Here is a 20,188-nt window from a genome sequence, read left to right as displayed (position 1 = left end):
TCCACACAATCACCATAGCCGGCGCTTAAGTCCTAGTGGCCAACCGAAGGTGCACCTTCTCTGACCTTTTTGGCAAGTAAATTTGTTTACAAACTGCTGGACAACGAATGTTTTCTCATCGGAGAAAAGCAAATTCGGCCAAGCGCAGCAACACTTTATCTCTTTTGAGTCTATTTTCTTTTTGTTGCAGTGTAAGTTATTGCACTTTTTGAAATTTCAATGGCTTTACCCCGAACTCATTTTTCAATATTTGCCAAATGGAATGTTGCGATATGTTCAGCTCACAAGCCATTTTTCGGCCATTACGACGCGGGATTCGATCAAGTCGCTTCTTTACTTTTCGAACCATTTCTGCTGATGTTGTTCCGTCCACTTCCTTGACGTCGGGCTATGCTACCAGTATCACGGTAACGAGACACGAAATATTTATTCGTATCTAACGATAGCCACTTGTGGTTTTCAAGCATAAATCACGCTTAAATTCCATAACGAATAACTTTTTTCTGGAAATTTCTCACCAAAATGTTTTGTACGCTTCTAAACAATATAATGAGCTGTCACTGGAATAATTTTAACAGCTGTCGGGACGAGTGGCTTAGAAATGACAGCAGTCTGAAGTTGGTTGCAGTTTTTTCATCTCACCCAGTATGTGGTTCTGGTCGGCATTAAGGATTAGCTTAAAATAAAGCTGGTCTTTACATACCGCTTTCACATATTGTTATGGTCTCCGCCTGTGAATCTGGAAGAACGCAGTGAGCTGCAATACTGAAATTTGAAATTTTACATTAGGTTCACCATCGCTTTGGGGCTGTACGACTGGTGTATGGAGGTATTTTTGGATATTTAGAGTGTTAGATCGGGGTATGAAGGAAATTTTCGAAATTCGTACTTATGTATACTAAATTTGGTACAATCGGGATATGTGTGGACCGATAGAACGGAAATCCCAAAACTTGAAATTAAGGTCACTGCTGTGGTTAAAATATGGACGTGGATTTATAAATGCGTCCTAATTTTTTTGCAAAAACTACTAAATGGCACTAATTTTGGAATAGGGTGGAGGGAAATGACTGGAATACTCAAATTTGATGTTGGGAGCACTGTTGCTGTCTGTGGTTAAGATAATGTGGTGGTTTTGGAAATAGTACACATTGTACGAAAAGTAGAAAATAGTACTATTTTCGTATTTGGTGAAGCAATATATCAGAAAAACCTTACATTTGATACGGATGTTCCTGTTGGAGTCTTTGGTTGAGAGAAGGAGGTGCCGTTGAGTGTTGGAATAGATATAAAACTGTTGGTGTTTTGGACATGTTTGTGTAGTATGACTGTGTGAAAAGGATGGTAATGCATTTGGGATTGGGTTTTAGGTCAGAGCGGGAATTCTGAAATTTGATATGGAAATCACTGTTGGTATGTAGTTTTGAGAAAAGCAGGTGAATTTGGCAATACGTACTATGATTGTTCGAAAAGTACTAAATTATACTATATTTGCCGTTGAGTGAATGGAAAGAGATTGAATCCTGAAATTTTTATATTGAGGTTTTGTTGGTATCTAGGACATTGTTTTATACCATAGGTCTCTTTAGGCCAAAACCGTTTCAGGACATTTGCAGTCGATCTAGCGATGTCTGTCCGTTTGTCTGGCTCGTTTGCACGATAACACTCAAAGAGAATATCCGATTTGATTCAAATTAGGCACATCGTATTATTATTGTCAAACATAGATCGAGCTCGGAGATGGACAATATCAGTCCACCCGTTTTTGTACCTTCCCCACAAAATGTCAAAGTTTTCGTAGAAAATAATTTACTTCATAGAACAAGAAATGATGATTAAATTTTGTTCAAATTTTGCAAATCCTAATATTTGTATCAGTGCTAGGTCGGGTGCAAAAAAATATCGGTCCACTCCATCCAGTACATCCCCCCAACAAAGGACCAGCATTTTTTAATAATAAACCCTTATAAAATGTGAAATTGTCCGCACATGCTAATTTTTCTACCAACACAAACTCTGGTGTGAGGAAGCGAATGTATCGGACCGCTCCTTCTAGTACCTCCCCTACAAGCGTACAAAAGCATTTTGGTGAGAATTTTCCAGAAAAAAAGTTTTTCGTGATGGAATTCAAGCGTGATAGTGTGATTTCTTTATATTTGGCTGGAAAACCACAAGTGGCTACCATTAGAGCATTCCAGCATTTAATTGTGAATAAATATTTTGAGTCTCGTGCCATCACTCGTTACCGTGATACTGGCAGCGTAGCCCGACGTCAAGGAAGTGAACGGAAGAAAACAGCAACATCAGCAAAAAGAAAAGAAGCGACTTGATCGAAACCTGCGTCGCAGTGGACGAAAAATGGTTCGTGAGCTGAACATATCGTAATATTCCATTCGGAAAATATTGAAAAATAAGCTCGGGGTAAAGCCATTGAAATTCCAAAAAGTGCAAGACTTACACCGCAACAGAAAGAAAATAGACTCAAAAGAGCTAAAGAGTTGCTTCGCTTCGTCGAAAGTGGTGAACTGCCGAATTTGGTTTTCTCCAATGATAAAACATTCGATGTCCAGCAGTTTATAAACAAACAAAATGATCGTGTTTACTTGCCAAAGAGGTCAGCGGAAAATTTGAACCTTCGGTTGGATACCAGAAATCAAGCGCCGGCCATGGTGATGGTGTAGCCCGCCATAACAGCCGATGGTCGCTCTCCGCTCGTATTAATCGAACGTGCCATCAGAATGCCGAATATTATCGCGAAAATATTCTGGAGGGTGTATTAAAGCCTTGGGCACGCAAACATTTTGGCCGGAGACCTTAGACATTCCAACAAGACTCAACAACTTAGCACTCAGCACGTGCCACACAAAATGAGGTTCTTCGCTTCATTTTCAGCGCACATGGCCACCATGGCCACCAAAATCTCCGGATACCAATCCGTTGAGTAATTGTCACTGGAGTATTTGAAAAAGCAAGGTTGGCACTAAAAAATACCAAAGTGTCGCTCACCTCAAGCAAGCGCTTCGCCGGGAATGGGCCAAGGTACCGCAGAGCAACATTCGGGCAGCGTGTGACGATTTCATTGGCCGTTTGAAGACCATAACTCGTGCCAAAGGCGACCAATTCGAACAAATTAAAACTTATTCTAAAATTTGATGCTATTTCCGACACTTTTTTGTTTCATTCAATAAAATTAAAAAACAAATTTGTAAAAATTATGGCGTTTGACTTTGTTGCAGTTTTTTTTTTATCTCACCCTCTATAGGCCACTCCTTTTTGTACCTCTCCCCCAAAACGTTAAAATTTTGAATAGTTATAACACTTATAAATAGTATGCGCATCTCAATACTTCTATAAAAATTAAAAAAAAAAAAAAGATAAATAGGTCAGTTGGCATAAAATTTAAGATAATTATTCGATGTTTCTTCTAACTTCGCATGTCCTGCTGGAAATTATAGTACCCATATTTTTTGATATTGTTTTAAAATATGTGGTGGAAATATTTCTTGTTCTTAGTTTCATATACAAATATAACAATTATAAATAAAATACGTGTGTGAGCTACGATTGTTTTGTAATACATAAGCTGTCTAGTTTATTATATTGTTTTAAAAACAAATTTCCAAAAAAATGTGCTGAAAAAGGCTTCTCAATTCTTTAAAGGGGATTTTCCAAATTCGCAACAATTTATTACAAACAAATGCATTATTCTGTGCCAGGTGCAACTTTGCATTGTTTTTATTGAAAACAAATGTTTAATGAAACAATTGCAGAAAAATTCGTTGCTTTATTCGAAATTCCTATAAATTCGAATGAAAACTACTTTCAATCATCAGTTCACAAATAATTTTGAACAGTGAAAGCATTTCCAAAATGAAATTCTACAACATTGCAATTATTGCTGCTACTTTACTTTTGGCCATTGCCTCTGCCAAGGCCAATCCTGAACCCAAGCCAGAAGCAAAACCCTTTTATCCTATCTTCATGGTGAGTATCAAATGCACGATAATTCCTCTTTATATAAACTAATTTTTTTATTTATTTATCTTTTGCAGGGCAAGTAAGGATTGTCATAAAGGATGAAAACATTGTAATTGAATAAAAATCGCTCGAATAAATGATTGAACCATAGATCAAGTGTTTTATTTGAATAACACAGTGACACCAAATGGGGGTAAAGATGTAAGAAGGCTATGTAAAGTATATTAAAAATCCCGAAAGATAGATTAGGTTCTCGTGGATGAACGATATTTCCATGTTGCTTAAAATATCCAAAAATGCGGAAAACTCAATAATAAAAGAGTTATAGCCAACATATGAAAATAAAAAATTCATGTTTAAAAAATGATGACTAAGTTTGAGGTAATGCATCGGTAGATCTTAATCCCTTCTGGAATAAAAGAATCGTTGATGATATCAAGGAACAAATTAATGAAGTTATAGTCAAAATAAGAAAATTAGAGGTTCACGTCGAAAAAAATGCGAAAATCTCAATAATAAAGGAGTTATAGCCATAGTAAGAAAATTTAATGTTCACATTGAAAAACAATTTGACAAAAGTGTAATTTCGGTCGGGCCGAACTTTGAATACCCCACCATTTCTAACGAATTTGGCAAATTTCAAATGAATAAAATCCGTTAAAACCCGAATTTAGCCGTAAGATTCGGGTCTATACGACGACGTGGACCTATGCAACTTTTGTCACAAGCCATTACAATATTCAAATGTGAAACTGGAAAAAATCGGTGAATAATGTAGCTAAAATCATCAATATACCGAGATCCAATATGTGGGGGCTATACCAAAACGTGGAACTGCACACACAATTTTCTGTCATAACCTGTAGTATCCATTACGAGCTTCAAATACCAAGTTTGAAAAAATACCGGTCATTATTCACCTAAAATCATCAAAATACCGAATATAGGGAGGTACTATTATAAGGGGGCTATAACAAAACGTGGACCTGCATACACAATTTTCTGTTATAGGCTGTAGTATCCATTACAAACTTCAAATACCAAATTAGAAACAATTCCGGTGAATTATTTCGCTAAAATCATCAAAATACCAAATATCGGGAGATAGCGTTATATGGGGTCTTTACGAAGACGTGGAACTGCACAGGCAATTTTCTCTCATAGGCTGTAGTATCCACTGCGAACTTCAAATACCAAATTAGAAACAATTCTGGAGAATAATATCGCTAAAATCCTCAAAATACCGAATATCGGAATGTACCATTATATGGGGGCTATACGAAGACGTGGACAACAATTTTCTGTCATAGACAATTGGACTCTTGCAGTCGCCATTGAAATTCCAAAAAGTTCAAGAACTTACACCGCAACAAAAGAGCTAAAGAGTTGCTTCGCTTGGCCAAATGTGGTGAACTGCCGAATTTGGTTTTCTCCGATAAAAAAAACATTCTTTGTCCAGCAGTTTGTAAACAAACAAAATGATCATGTTTACTTGCCAAAGAGGTCGGCTGAAAATGTGCACCGGCCATGGTGTGGGCCGCCATAACAGCCGATGGTCGCTCTTCGTTTGTATTAATCGACATAAGAATAAATGCCAAATATTATCGCGAAAATATTGTGGAGGGTACATCAAAGCCTTGGGCACGCAAATATTTTGGCCGCAGACCTTGGACATCCTAACAGGGTTCGTCGCACTCAGCACGGTCCATCACTCTCAGCACGCGCCACCCAAGAATGGTTAGAAAATAAGGTTCCTTGTTTCATTTCCAGCGCACTATGGCCCCAAAATCTCCGGATACCAATCCGTTGGACTATTGTGTCTGGAGTATTTTGGGAAGCAAGGTTGGCTCTAAAAAATACCAAAGTATCGATCACCTCAAGCAAGCGCTTGGCCGGGAATGGGCGAAAATACAGCAGAGCAACATTCGGGCAGCCTGTGACGGTTTCATTGGCCGTTTGAAGGCTATAATTCGTGCCAAAGGTGACCAATTCGAACAAATCTAAGCATAGTCTAAAATTTGATGCTATTTCCGACATTTTTTGCTTTCATTCAATAAAATTAAAAAAAAAGTAAATTATGGTGTTTGACTTGTTGCAGTTTTTTTATCTCACCCTGTATATACTTTGTAGGGTCTATTATCAATATTGCGAGGAGTTAAAACGGAATGATAAAGTTAATATACCTTCATAGAATGGTGGAGAATTGTGAAATTGCGAAAAAAAACAATAATAAAAGAGATATGACCAAAGTAAGAAAATAATGTTGAGCACCTTAAAAATCAGAGTATTTTCGAAAGAAAAGATATGTTTTTTAATTTCGAAAATGTAACTGCTTAATTTTATTTTTTTGAATCATAAAAAGCATTGATGAACTTTTTTTTAAAAATTTGGTAAAAATATTTATCTTCCCTTCACTGTTGCAGCAACATTCGCTGCCTGTTGAGCCACACCAATGGCCTGAATTGTGGCATCGCGGGTATGTTGACCAACTCGTTCCTATTTAAAGATAAAAAAGACATTTTTTCAAAAATTCTATATAAAAACATATTTTTAATGTAGAACTTACAATTTTCTTGCCAACTTTTTTCAGCCAACCTGCTTCACGTTGAGCCACAAAGACGGTCAAAACTAAAGCAATGAATACGAAAATTTTGAATTGCATATTGATGATTTATATTTAATTCGAAACAAATTGAATTTCAAAGATGAGCTTTTATGACTTGCTTTGGATGTAGACTGATATTAAATAAAGCCGAATCAATAGTTTATATACTTTTTCAATAAAGTACTCTGAATCATATCAACCACTAGCAATGAGTTTTATTGAGGTTGTCATCTGCTTGGATTTATTTAAAATTATAAAATAGATTAATTAAATGTGTGTGAGAGTACTTTCTGAAAAGGGTGAATTTTACAAATACGTAAAAATATTGTGGTTTTTACTGAACGTTTTTGGTATACGTTTATGTAGATAATTTGGTTAATTTAAAAATATTTTTAAGTACTATATCAGAGGATGTAGAATATTCTAGGAGACTGTCATACTCACATCAAAAAAATGTTAATTAATATTTTTGAAAGACTGTTAGAGCTGTAATCCTCAATTTTTTTAGGAGTAGAATATTTTTTTGAATGTCTACAAGAGTTATAATAACGATTTTTTTACAGAATATTTTTAGGGAACCCCGGATTTGGATTTTTCAAGAATATTTTTTTAAATCTAATAGACCTAACATTGTGGAATATTTGTGATATAATTGTGGATTTTTTTTTATCATTTTTAAGAATATTTTATCAAGGACTGGAAGACTCGTGGTTTTTTTTTAAGAATACTTCTTTAGGGACTACCAGAGCTATACTCGACGATATTTTTTCAGGAGCTATTAGAAATAAAAATGTTGATAGCTAACAATATTTCTTCAATGGCTTTTTGAAGAGAAACTTTGGACTTTTCAAGAACATTTCTTCAAGGGCACTCAGATCTATACAAGTGAATTCTGTGAGAATGTTTTAAGGGATCACCAGAGCTATTTTCATGGATATAAAGAGTATTTTTATACCCTCAGCCATATGGCTGGAGAGGGTATATATCATTTGATACGGCCAAAACGTGCCTCATCGAGTTAACCCTAGGTCTCTTTGGACCAAATCAGTTTCAGGACACTTGGAGTCGATCTAGCAATGTCTGTCCGACTGTCTATCTGGGTACATCGTAATATTATTGCCAAACTTGGATCGAGTTCGCAGATGGGCAATATCGGTCCACTCCTTCTGGTTCCTCTGCCGCAAAATGACAGCATTTTCAAAGAAAAATTTACTGCGCAGAAAGCGAAAGGATTATTCGATTTTGCTCCAACTTTGCTTATCCTAATATTTGCATCAGTGCTAGGTCAGGTGCGAAAATGGACAATATCGGTCCACTCCATCAAGTACCTCCTACACAAACTGTTAAAGTTTGGAATAATTATAACCCTTATAAAAGGAGATGTAGGAGTCCGATTGTCTTCAAATTATCCACATCACAATATTTTTTATCAATCCAACGTCGGTCCACTCCTTCGGGTACATCACCCTCCCAAAAAATGGGTAACATTTTTTAATATTAATGAAGCTCATAAAACACGAAATAAACATCCGATTCCATTCAGACTTGGCATATCTCAATATTTCTATTAATACAAGTTCTGATATAAAGATGGTAGAGATCGGACCCCGAAGGAATGGTCCGACCCCACCCACAAAGGGTTAAAATTTTGAATAACCAAAACGATCTTAAAAAGTCCGAAAACTGCCTCCGGTTTTCTTCAAATTACACATCACAATATTTTTAGTAGGCCAAGGTCTTGGATGAAGATGGGATATATCGGTCCAATCCTTCTGGTACCTCCCCTACAAGGTGTCAAAATTTTGAGTATCCGCGAAGCTCATAAAACTCGAAAATAAAGTCCGATTCCATTCAGACGATCCATCTCAATATTCCCGTCAACACAAGGTCTGTTATAAAGATGGTAGAGATCGCACCATTTCTTCTGCTACCTCCCCCACATACGGTTCAAGATTTTGCAAAGCAAACCGCTCAAAGAACGCGAAAGAAGCATCCAAATCCATCCATCCATCTCCTCAAATTAACCTTTTACAAACATTTTTGCTAACGCAAGATCTGTTTTAAAGTTGATATATATCTGCGAATCTCTCCTGTTACAAAGTGTCAAATTTTTCTCTCAACCAGAAACCTGGGATGAATAATGAATGTATGATTCCCCATAAAATTGGATATAAATGTTCGATTTCCTTCAAATTTTGCCTATGCCAATATTTGTATCTGTATTAGATGAAATATGAAAATGGAATACTTCGGTCCGCTATGTGTTATTTCACATTCCACATTTACCAAAAATTATCATATATCTCATATAAAGTGAGGGAAGTTGTCGATTTGGTCCAAATCTGGTACGTTGTAATATTTATACAAGTCATAGGTCAGATACGAATTGGTCAATATTGGCCAACTGCTTCAGAATCTCCCCCATAAAGGATCAGCCTTTTAAAAAATTATTACTCAAGGATGGGGGTATGCACCTGTTGGTAAAACCGACTATTTTAGTGTTTTCAAGGACTATCAGAACCATGCTCGTGAATTACCTAAGAATTTTGAAAAAATATGTTTTGATCATAGATTTTTAAGAATATTAGGAAATATATGAAAATATTTCTTGAATGGCTATCTGAGCTATAATCATGTTTTAAGGATATTCTATCAAGGGCAAGTATAAACATACTCGTAGATATTTTAAGAATATTTTCGAGGAAATATTAGAGGTACAATCGTGGATTTTTTAAACATGTTTTTGAGCAAAAAAAAAACAAAGATATTTATGGTTTCATATTTTTATTAAGAATTTTTGATAAAACCTATTGAAGCCATTTTTTTAAGATTCTTTTCAAGGACTGTCAAAGGTAATAACCCAGGATTTTTGTAATAATTTTCTTAAAGGTCCATAAGAATATTAGATGAACAATTAACATGGATTTAAAGAGTAATATTGAAGGACTACCAAAGATTTTTTGAAGAAGAAGACTTTTGAGCCCTCGCCGAAGTCCAAATCGTAAATTTCTTTAGAAAATGTATTGAAGGGCCACAATGAACAGCTTCTAAGAAAGGCAATAAAGGTTCACACATTCTAGTACATCCCAGACAAAAATTCAAAGTTAACAAGTAGGCAAAGGCTATGGTCGTGCGGGGCCGATTATGTTATACCCTACAACACTACAGTATGTTAGAAGCCCCCTTATGTCCAAATTCATATTGGAAGATTTCGCATTTATAATTAGGATTTTGACTAGGGACATTTGCCCAATATTTATGCACTCCATCGTGCTGTTAGTTGTTGTAGTCCATTTTACAGCTAAATATAATCTTGTCCTTAACTCTCTTCACAGGCGTGTCGATTGGCTTCAATTGTGTGATCGGAAAAGCATTTCTGTTTTTGGATAATTTGAACCTCTAAATATTTTACAATCATCTCCAAAAGCAAGAAGCCCCTCTGTATCTCCAAATTTAGACTGATCTATATGATTTGCTTGTCTACGATATTTGGCTATATTCGTCAACGAAATCAGCATAAAAAAGCCAGAAGTTCGCCTTTTGTGTATTTCGGATATCGTCTGTAAGTAATGCTGGTATTTTTTCACACAAAATTAGTGGTCCATTGCACCCGCTATCCTAAACTCTAACTTTATGCGAGATTTCATGTCCTCTGGTTCCTATTTGTGACCTTCATAACCGCTGCAAAATGAGCAAAATTTTTAGTTGTTGGTCCATTTCAACCCCTAATATATTGCGGACATCTTTGAAAACAATAGGCCTAGCCCTTCTGAACCCAACCCTATCCTTGTGAAAATTTTCGTGAGGATGGGACGATATTTGCAATCCTTATATAATAAATCCAACCTGTGTTGTAAGGTGAAAAAAGATTATAAGTCAAATTGAAAAAATCGCATGCGATAATAATTTATGAAAAAATAAAAAAATGTCACAAAATACTACAAAATCTGTATTAATATCCGATATATTTACTATCGGCATCTACGTAACGGTCAGAATTGACCTGTTCGTCTATTTGTGATTTCGCCGGGATTAAAAATATTCGCGGTTTAATAACAAATTTGACTTTTATTTAACACAAATGTTGTAGCCTATTTCACCCACTAAATATTACCCGATGACCATCAAAATTTGAAGGCTTCTGCACAGCCCTAAACTCTAGCCCCATGCTAACTTCCGCTTTGTTTGGTCTATAATTGCGACCTGTAGAGCAACTGTAAAATCAGGAATTTTTTCAGGTTTTGGTCCATTTCAACCCTTAAATATTATGCGATCATCTCCAAAAGAAATAGGGTTCTATTCTGACCCTAGCCCCACCTCCATTCTAAATTTCGTGAAGATCGGGCCATAATTGCGACCTGTAGAGTGATTACAAATACAGACGGACGGACATACATAGCTAGATCGACTCAGCTCGGCGAGATAGGAAGATCCATATATAGGTTTCTATGTGGGAAACCAATATTTCGAGGTGTTACATAATTTTTGTCCCAATCAAACTTATAATACCCCCAACACATAGTGTTGTAGGGTATAAATATTTATAGTACTATTTTTTTTTTTTTTGTAGCCTCAAAAGCCCCGATACCCAATACCAGAAATTACCAATTTCCCCATATACAAATAAATCTATCACCAAAATCAGTCAAACCAATCCAATGAGCAACAACAATATAAACCCCCAACTCAAAAACCACACATTGCAAAAAATACGTACATGACCATACCTAATTATATTTCCCCTTTATTTTTGTTCTTTTTTCAGCAAAAAGACATTGTTGTGAATCACGAAACGAAACTTTTAAGTTGCCTATAAAAACTAAGGCTCGCGTCGCTTCCGTCATCAGTGTCTATTGCACAAAGCCCTTAAAACAATTAGAAAATATCAATTTACATTTTTCAAAAGAAAAACACAACAACAAACAATGAAATTCAATACAATTTTTATTTTTGTTGCCCTAATTGTGGCTGCTTTCGTTGGCCAAAGTGAGGCTGGCTGGCTGAAGAAAGTCGGCAAGAAAATTGTAAGTTTTTAATTGGTGGAAAAAAGTAAATTCTTATTAAACAATATTTTTCTTCTAATTTAAGGAACGTGTTGGTCAACATACTCGTGATGCCACTATTCAAGGCCTTGGTGTCGCTCAACAGGCTGCAAATGTAGTTGCAACAGTCAAAGGAAAATAATCCCGCTAATTTAAATATTAAATTAATAAAGTAGATCCCAGTTCCAAGATGAATAATTAACTGTTGTACTGTCAACTCTTGTACTCTCTTTGTACATCCCCTGAAAAGATCAAACTTTTGAATAATAACTTTTATATAATGTCAAAATAATGCCTTATGTTTTAAAACTTCTCGCATTTAGAACTGATGTGAAATAGAGCAACATTCCCCAAAATAGACCAACATTGTTGAAAACCCTAACATAGGGTCTTAATGTTTTCAACAATGTTGACCTCTTTTGGGGGACCTATTTTGAAGATCGGACTCTCTTAAATCGAATTTTTTAAAAAAAATGGGAGTTTCAAGAAAATGTCATGGAAATTGTTCTAAATTCAAGAAAGATATATTAACATAATCTGCTCAAACTTGTGTATAGTCAATAATGCATTGGCGTTAGCGATAGTACATGCTAAATGTAGGAGAAAGTATAACTTTAAGAACACACCAACACATACCTGAAATATTCGACTGCAAAAATGCCATTATGGAGTGCTGCAAAAAAAGAATAGAAATTTGTATTCAAAGTGGTATTAATAAATGGTTACAACGTTTATACAGTAACTCCAAGCGAAACTCGTACAGCTAAAGCAAAAAAAAATATTTTTCTTATAACTTCCAAAAATCTAAATTTACAAAAAAACATGTAAAAAATTTTTCGCAAAAACTATGTTAAATGTTTTGCTATTCTTCCAACAATGGCGATTTTTCCATGGAGATAGCTCCATAAATTTTCTATCGGGTTTATGTCTGGACTCTGGGCTGGTGTATCCATGACGTGGGGACAAAATAAAAAAATGCAACAAAGTCAAACGCATTAATTTTTATTTTTTTTTTTTTAATTTTATTCAATGAGAGCAAACAATGTCGGATATGGCATCAAATTTTGAAATAAGTTTAGTTTTGTTCGAATTGGTCACCTTTGGGAGGAATTATAGCCTTCAAACGGCCAATGAAACCGTCACACGCTACCCGCTGTTGCTCTGCGGTATTTTGGCCCATTCCCGGCGAAGCGCTTGCTTAAAGTGATCGACACTTTGGTATATTTTAGAGCCAACCTTGCTTTCCAAAATACTCCAGACACAATAGTCCAACGGATTAGTATCCGGAGATTTTAGTGGCCATTGTGGGCTGAAAAGAAGCGAGGAACCTCATTTTGTAATCATTCTTGGGTGGCGCGTGATTGATGCTATGGTGCTGAGTCCTGTTGGAATGTCAAATGTCTGCGGCCAAAATATTTGAGTACCCAAGGCTTTAATACACCCTCCAGAATATTTTCGCAATAATAGCGGAGAGCGACCATCGGCTGTTATGGCGGCCCACACCATCACCATGGCCGACGCTTGAGTTCTGGTGGCCAACCGAAGGTGCATATTTTCAGTTGACCTCTTTGGCAAGTAAACACGATAATTTTGTTTGTTTACAAACTGCTGAAAAACGAATGTTTTCTCATCAGAGAAAACCAAATTCGGCTGTTCAACACTTTCGGCCAAGCGAAGGAACTCTTTAACACTTTTGAGTCTATTTTCTTTCTGTTCCGGTGTAAGTTCTTGCAATGGCTTTACTCTGAGCTCATTTCTCACGAACCATTTTTCGGCCACTGGGACGCGGGTTTCGATCAATTCGCTTCTTTATTTTTCGAACCATTTCTGCTAATGTTATTGTTTTCCACTTTCTTGACGTCGGGCTACGCTACCAGTATCACGGTAACGAGCGATGGTACGAGACACAAATGATTTATTCACATTTAAATGCTGGAGTGCTCTAACGATAGCCACTTGTGGTTTTCCAGCCAAATATAAAGAAATCACACTATCACGCTTGAATTCTATCACGAATAACTTTTTTCTTTGCTGGCGGATATTTCCATCGAGATAGCTCCATAAATTCTCTATGGGGTTTATGTCTGGACTATGGTTTGGTGTATCCATGACGTGGGGACAATTATAAAGCAGCCATGACCGCACTTTATAAGCCTTGTGTTTCAGATCATTGTCTTGATAAAAATTATAATATTCGCTAAAGCCGAGCTTTTCCTTATAGAATGGCAAAACTTCTTTCAAAACTTTCACAAGAAACCCACAATAAATGCAATACACCAGGTTCGGAGACTGAAAATGCACCCCACTCCATTACTGACCCGCGCTTCATAGTTTTTGCAAGGATCACTTCAGTTACCTTGCTCCATACATAAAGTCTGCCATCTGAACCAAAAAGGTTGAATTTGCTCTCGACCGTCAACAGCACATTCTTTGAAAATAAAAAATCTTTTGATATGTGCTCCTTGGCAAATCGCTATCTTACTTCTTGATTTCGCTTGCTGATTAGAGGTTTATGTCTAGCTCTTCTTCCTTGGTAATTCGAATTATGCAGTACATTTCTTATTGTTTGAGGGCAACATATTTTTCCCAAATCCTTTTCAGCAATTTTCACGAGTTTCGGTGCACTCAAAAATGAATCCTTTTTGATCCAAAATATACTTCACATCACTCAAGGTAAATATTTTATTATTTGTCGCTTTTGACTTATTTCCTACACATACATCTATTTTGAACCGTTTTATGATGTACTGAACTGTAGATCGGATTCTATTAACAATCTCAGATTTATGGAATTTGTAATGTTTATTTACTAAATATTTCAATTCAACAGTGGCCTTTCCTTTTTTTAGATTTTTAATATTTACGTCAGTAAGTTACACAACACGTGGAATTTTGTGATAAATTAGTTTTTAGGGAATTCCCCAAATACATTTTCCAACAATCGCAGGAAGTTGGACGCAGTTCGAAACAGGGTTGTCGTATATATGTAAGCTTTACGGCTTTAGCTTTTTCATAGGAATTTGGGGAGTTTTAGAATAAATGCCACTATTTTGTTATATAAATAAAAACAGTAAACTTTTGTTCTACGGCTAGTTCTACTATTAAAAAATACAGGTTTTTCTGGTAGTGAATTTGATAACAATCATATATTGCATGAAAGAAAATTGTTTGCTAAGTGTACGAGATTTGCTTTGAGCTACTGTAGCTCAATTATGTTTTCCCGAAAAGGGTTTAACCCTTTTTTAAAAGTTTTTCCGTTGAAATTGGCTATTTTTGAGGAAAATATTCAGTTTTTACTTGAAAGAGGCGCCTGAAAATGTCTCAAACTCCCTCGACCCACAAACATACTTTTTTACTTTTGTATTTTCCTTGATGGCTTTTCATTTATTAATATCCAAAAAATTTACAATTTTTTGCATTGAGTTTGTTTGTAAAAATAACTTATTCATCTACTTATGCTAACAGTTCTGTTTATAAAATAAAAAAATATTGATTTATTTCCCCTTCAATGTTGCAGCTACATTCGCTGCCTGCTGGGCAACGCCAATGGCTTGAATGGTAGCATCACGCGTGTGCTGGCCAACACGTTCCTATTAATTATAATAAACAAAAAGTTAGCAAAAAATTAATTTATTCACAACACATTATTATACTTACAATTTTTTTGCCAATCTTTTTTAACCATCCCGCTTCGCTGTGACTAACAAAGATAGCCAAAACAGCGGCAACCAAGAGAAAGATTTTGCTAAAGTTCATTTTGATATTCTTATGTACGTATCGAAAAGGAATTGTGGTTGTGTTTAAGCTTTACTTTGTTCGATGACAAACTGATGACGCACTCAACTGAAACCTTAGCTTTTATAGGCTACCGCATATTCGAAATGTGTTCTTAGTTTTTTTTGTGTAGAATAAGGAAATACAATATAATGCGGGGAATCACTTTGAGAGGAATCTACGGGAATGCGTATTTCCCCCCCAACAAAGAGTTTTTGTGATCAGTGACGTTGTTATTGTTGATGTTTGTGCAGCCTCCTTTTTTGTGTAAAACAATATAATTAACCTTGACAGTGATCTCTGCGTAGATGAGTTGTAATTGATGAGAGAAGATACTTTTAAAAGAGGGAATTCCCTCTACAAAGAAAACAATATTTCGATTTTTATAGATTTTTTTTTCTTCTTTGAGGCAACAGTTTTGTTATATTCACGTAAGATGAAAAAGATCAGTGAACTGCAGATAAGAAATTGAATTACATACCGACTTTGCAGTAAAAACAATAACAACAAGGTAAAAAGTACCTCTGTCGGCAAATCCGACCTCAGCCATTGTTCGATTATTGAAATATATTTTGAGTACAGTAATGATTATTTAAATTGTTGACCCTCTATGAAGTAGGTTCCGAGGGAATGGATCAATATTGTCCATATGACATCGGACATAAATAAATCTGAAATAATTATTGCGACACGTCAAGTTTGGGCAATATCAAGTACTTCCTTCACTTAATATGAGAAATGTGATAATTTAAAAAAAACGTAAAAAAGTTCGTGGGGTGCCAAATATAAAGGGTGAGATAAAAAAAACTGCAATTAAGTCGCTCGTTACCGTGATACTGGTAGCGTAGCCCGACGACAAGGAAGTGAACTGAAAAAAACAGCAACATCAGCAGAAATGGTTCGAAAAGTAAAGAAGCGACTTGATCGAGACCCGCGTCGCAGTGGCCGAAAAATGGCTCGCGTAATATTCCATTCGCAAATATTGAAAAATGAGCTCAGGGTAAAGCCAATGAAATTCCAAAAAAGTGCAAGAACTTACACCGCAACAGAAAGAAAATAGTCTCAAAAGAGCTAAAGAGTTGCTTCGCTTGGCCGAAAGTGGTGAACTGTTGAATTTGGTTTTCTCCGATGAGAAAACATTCGTTGTCCAGCAGTTTGTAACCAAACAAAATGATCGAGTTTACTTGCCAAAGAGGTCAGCTGAAAATGTGCACCTTTGGTTGGCCACCAGAACTCAAGCGCCGGCCATGGTGATGGTGTGGGCCGTCATAACAGCCGATGGTCGCTCTCCGTTCGTATTATGAATATTATCGCGAAAATACTCTGGAGAGTGTATTAAAGCTTTGGGCACGCAAACATTTTGGCCTCAGATTTTGGAAATTCCAACAGGACTCAGCACCATCGCACTCAGCACACGCCACCCAAGAATGGTTACAAAACGAGGTTCCTCGCTTCATTTCCAGCGCACAATGGCCACCAAAATCTAGGAATACCAATCCGTTGGACTATTATGTATGGGGTATTTTGGAAAGCAAGGTTGGCGCTAAAAAATACCAAAGTGTCGATCACCTCAAGCAAGCGCTTCGCTGGGAATTGACCAAAATACCGCAGAACAACATTCGGGCAACGTGTAACGGTTTGATTGGCCCTTTGAAGGCCATCAATCGTGCCAAAGGTGACCAATTCGAACAAATCTAAACTTATTCTAAAATTTGATGCCATTTCCGACACTTTTAGTTTTCATTCAATAAAATTAAGAAAAAAGTAAAAATGATCGCGTTTGACTTTGTTGCAGTTTTTTTATCTCACAGGAGTGGACCGTTATATTCCATCTAACAGCAGACATCGGTTTAATAAAAATATTGTGATGTGTGTAATTTGAAGACAATTGGACTCTTACATCACATTTTATAAGAATTATAATTATTCAAAATGTTTACCCTTTATGGGGGATGTACTTGAGTGGACCGATATTGTCTATTTTGCCACCTGCCAGCCAGAGGAACGGACGGACATCGCTAGATCGCTCCAAATGTCTTGAAACGGAGACCAAAGAGACCTAAGGTCTAAAACCGTTGTTTCGACCAGACACGTTTTGACCGTATCAAATTACATATACCCTCTTAAGCCATATGGCTGAGGATATAGTAAAAAATAAGTAAGCAAAGGCTATATACGTGCGGGGCCGGCCATGAGATACCAGGCGGACGGACACACATAGCTAGCTCGGCAAGATTCATAAATAAATTTGTGGGTCTATAACCAATATTTGAAAGTGTTACTAACCAAACCATACTATTATCATCAAAAAATTCTTCCTTGAGGTCACAAACCAAAAAATCCGTCCTTTAATACGTTCAGTATATTTGCCAATGTCTGACTTTTTCCCAGGTTGTGCCTAAAATATAACCTTTTTTCGCAGCAAGTAAAAAAACAGTGAATACCCTCCACCATTTGGAACGAATTAGAAAATTTTGAAAAAAAAAAAAAATAAAATCCATAAAATCCAATACGATATTGTGGACCTATACAGAGAATTTTCTGTCAGGGGGTAAAGTGCTCACAAAGAACCCCTCGTATAAAATTTCAGACAATTCCGTTGAAAAAAGTGGTTAAAATCATCAGAATGCCCACAATTCCGTTGAAAAATGTGGCTAAAATCATCAAAATACCGAATATTGGTGGATACCGTTATATGGGGGCTATACGATATCGTGGACCTATATAGAAAATTATCTTCCGAGGTATAAAGTACTCACAAGGACTCCTTGTGTGGAATTTCAGACAATTCCGTTGAAAAATGCGGGTGAAATCATCTAAATACTGAATATGGGGGGGTACCGTTATATGGGGGCTATACGATATCGTAGACCTATATAGGCAGTGCTCTCTCAGGGGGTAAAGTACTCACAAGGAACTTCTTGCGTGTATTTTCAGACCATTCCATTAGAAAATGTGGCTAAAATCATCAATATGCCGAATATCGGTGGGTACCGTTATATGGGAGCTATACGATATCGTGGACCGATATAGCTCGTCTTCGAACTTGACCTGCCTGCAGATAAAAGAGAGATCTGTGTAAAATTTTAGCTTCCTATCGTAATTCGTTTAGACTGTAGCGTGATTACAACAGACGGACGGACAGGGCTAAATCGTCTTAGAATTTTACACTGATCAAGAATATATATACTTTGTTGGGTCTAAAATGATTATTTCGGAATGACGAACTTATTATACCCTCCATACTATGTATGGTGGAGGGTATAAAAAACTCGATTGTTTTTTTTCACAAAACCTTGAAACATCCACTATTCATAGCCAGGAAGCCGTTGAGAGGTATTTCAAAAAAGAATAATAGAATAGAAATACTCTCTGAATAGAAATACTCTTCAAAATCCGGTAGGAGAGTAGCAAAAAATTCGGGATGGGAGGTACCAGAAATCGTTAACCTACATATCACGTTATCATATCTAATTTGAGAGTTTTTCAAAGACCTGACTTTTTGTGTGAGGGGTACCAGCAAGAATGGAGTAATACATTCTAGTTCAATCGGTCAACTTGTTTGAGTTTCATAACTATTCAAAATTTTAAACCTATTGAAGGATAGTAACCAGAAGCAGTTGACCGCCATTTTTATTTCATTGTTCACACAAGATGTAATATAGACAGAATTGGTTCTCATCTGACTTAAACGGGTACCCCTAAAGAATTCTTCAGATACTTCTTTTTTCTTTTTTTTGTTTTGAAAACGTTGAACTTTTGTGGGGGCATCATTAGAAGTAAACCAAATTCTTTATCTTCAAACTTGGTATAAGTAAATAAAATATTTAAAGCTGTACGCTAGATAATTTAAGTAGTTTCGAAATGGTCATTATAGACTAAGCTACCTTTCATTCATTTGATTACAAGTTTCCCGCATGTATGTAACATCGTATGTCCAATATTTGATCAATTTGCTAATTTCTAATTCATAATAAATGAACTATTTTTACACGGGCAACGGGAAAATAAACCAAGCTGAAAAAACAAAAATAGTTGGAATCAAAAGCATTATGAAAAAGTAATTTTTGCGGCAAAATGTGTGTTTGAATATACGTTGCGGAATCACCCACCAACAATTTCTCGAAAAGTAAATCCCCGCATTTAAGATCCCTTTTTTGCAAACAGAAAGAAACCACACATCTTGAAACAATGAATGATGGCTATAAAAGCCAAGATCATTTTCAAAATCTACATCAGTTTTTAGTCATGTTCTAAACAAGCAAAGCTTTCCGCAGTGTTTACAAACGACCACAACATGAATTTCAATAAATTATTCGTTTTCGTTGCCTTAGTCTTGGCTGTGTGTATTGGACAAAGTGAAGCTGGTTGGCTGAAAAAAATCGGCAAGAAAATTGTAAGTAACAATTGTTTTTGAAAACACTTAATTCGAATATTAATAATATTTTCTTATTGTTTTCATAGGAACGTGTTGGCCAACATACCCGTGATGCCACAATCCAAACTATTGGTGTGGCCCAACAAGCAGCTAATGTTGCCGCTACATTGAAGGGCAAATAATTGCAGATGTTATTAGTTTTAAGCAACTTAGCATTAAATAGTCGATTAATTTATTTATTTTAATAAAGTTCAAAATGAACAACTAAAAATTTCAAAAGCATTCTCTTTATAAAACGGGAAATTCAAGTTCTTAGCGGTCTACGTTTGGGATAACCCCATTTTAATGCAATGTCGCATTCTTTCATTAATATGGAAATCTAACATTAATATGGAAATCTAACATTAATAT

General features: G+C 36.0%; 4 protein-coding genes across 4 annotated transcripts; 2 read left to right on the top strand and 2 right to left on the bottom strand.

The window, feature by feature from the left end:
- Positions 1-6,302: 6,302 nt before the first annotated feature.
- Positions 6,303-6,759, bottom strand: LOC131804296 (sarcotoxin-1C). Its single transcript, XM_059126963.1, has 2 exons — positions 6,545-6,759; positions 6,303-6,474 (listed from the first exon to the last, which is right to left on the bottom strand). Exons 1-2 carry the CDS (start codon positions 6,638-6,640, stop codon positions 6,379-6,381), a joined length of 192 nt encoding a protein of 63 aa, XP_058982946.1. The 5' UTR covers positions 6,641-6,759; the 3' UTR covers positions 6,303-6,378.
- A 4,662-nt stretch (positions 6,760-11,421) lies between these two features.
- LOC101888936 (cecropin-A2-like) lies at positions 11,422-12,246 on the top strand. Its single transcript, XM_005179656.4, has 2 exons — positions 11,422-11,607; positions 11,672-12,246. Exons 1-2 carry the CDS (start codon positions 11,509-11,511, stop codon positions 11,765-11,767), a joined length of 195 nt encoding a protein of 64 aa, XP_005179713.1. The 5' UTR covers positions 11,422-11,508; the 3' UTR covers positions 11,768-12,246.
- Positions 12,247-14,970: 2,724 nt separating this feature from the next.
- On the bottom strand, positions 14,971-15,465 carry LOC131804248 (sarcotoxin-1C-like). The gene is made up of 2 exons (XM_059126844.1): positions 15,283-15,465; positions 14,971-15,215 (listed from the first exon to the last, which is right to left on the bottom strand). Exons 1-2 carry the CDS (start codon positions 15,379-15,381, stop codon positions 15,120-15,122), a joined length of 195 nt encoding a protein of 64 aa, XP_058982827.1. The 5' UTR covers positions 15,382-15,465; the 3' UTR covers positions 14,971-15,119.
- A 4,187-nt stretch (positions 15,466-19,652) lies between these two features.
- Positions 19,653-20,048, top strand: LOC131804224 (cecropin-A2-like). Its single transcript, XM_059126796.1, has 2 exons — positions 19,653-19,795; positions 19,864-20,048. Exons 1-2 carry the CDS (start codon positions 19,697-19,699, stop codon positions 19,957-19,959), a joined length of 195 nt encoding a protein of 64 aa, XP_058982779.1. The 5' UTR covers positions 19,653-19,696; the 3' UTR covers positions 19,960-20,048.
- Positions 20,049-20,188: the final 140 nt, after the last annotated feature.

The sequence above is a fragment of the Musca domestica genome, unplaced genomic scaffold (assembly GCF_030504385.1).
Source record: "Musca domestica strain aabys unplaced genomic scaffold, Musca_domestica.polishedcontigs.V.1.1 1, whole genome shotgun sequence".
In the NCBI taxonomy this organism is placed as follows: Eukaryota; Metazoa; Arthropoda; class Insecta; order Diptera; family Muscidae; genus Musca; species Musca domestica.
This window is presented reverse-complemented; position numbering and strand designations above follow the sequence as displayed.

What these genes read in the sequence shown, in the direction of transcription:
- LOC131804296 (XM_059126963.1), bottom strand. Translation starts at nt 6,640, where the DNA reads ATGCAATTCAAAATTTTCGTATTCATTGCTTTAGTTTTGACCGTCTTT. An exon ending in AAAAAGTTGGCAAGAAAATT is followed by an intron (nt 6,475 to 6,544) that starts GTAAGTTCTACA and finishes ATCTTTAAATAG; the next exon opens with GAACGAGTTGGTCAACATAC.
- LOC101888936 (XM_005179656.4), top strand. Translation starts at nt 11,509, where the DNA reads ATGAAATTCAATACAATTTTTATTTTTGTTGCCCTAATTGTGGCTGCT. An exon ending in AGAAAGTCGGCAAGAAAATT is followed by an intron (nt 11,608 to 11,671) that starts GTAAGTTTTTAA and finishes TTCTAATTTAAG; the next exon opens with GAACGTGTTGGTCAACATAC.
- LOC131804248 (XM_059126844.1), bottom strand. Translation starts at nt 15,381, where the DNA reads ATGAACTTTAGCAAAATCTTTCTCTTGGTTGCCGCTGTTTTGGCTATC. An exon ending in AAAAGATTGGCAAAAAAATT is followed by an intron (nt 15,216 to 15,282) that starts GTAAGTATAATA and finishes TATAATTAATAG; the next exon opens with GAACGTGTTGGCCAGCACAC.
- LOC131804224 (XM_059126796.1), top strand. Translation starts at nt 19,697, where the DNA reads ATGAATTTCAATAAATTATTCGTTTTCGTTGCCTTAGTCTTGGCTGTG. An exon ending in AAAAAATCGGCAAGAAAATT is followed by an intron (nt 19,796 to 19,863) that starts GTAAGTAACAAT and finishes TTGTTTTCATAG; the next exon opens with GAACGTGTTGGCCAACATAC.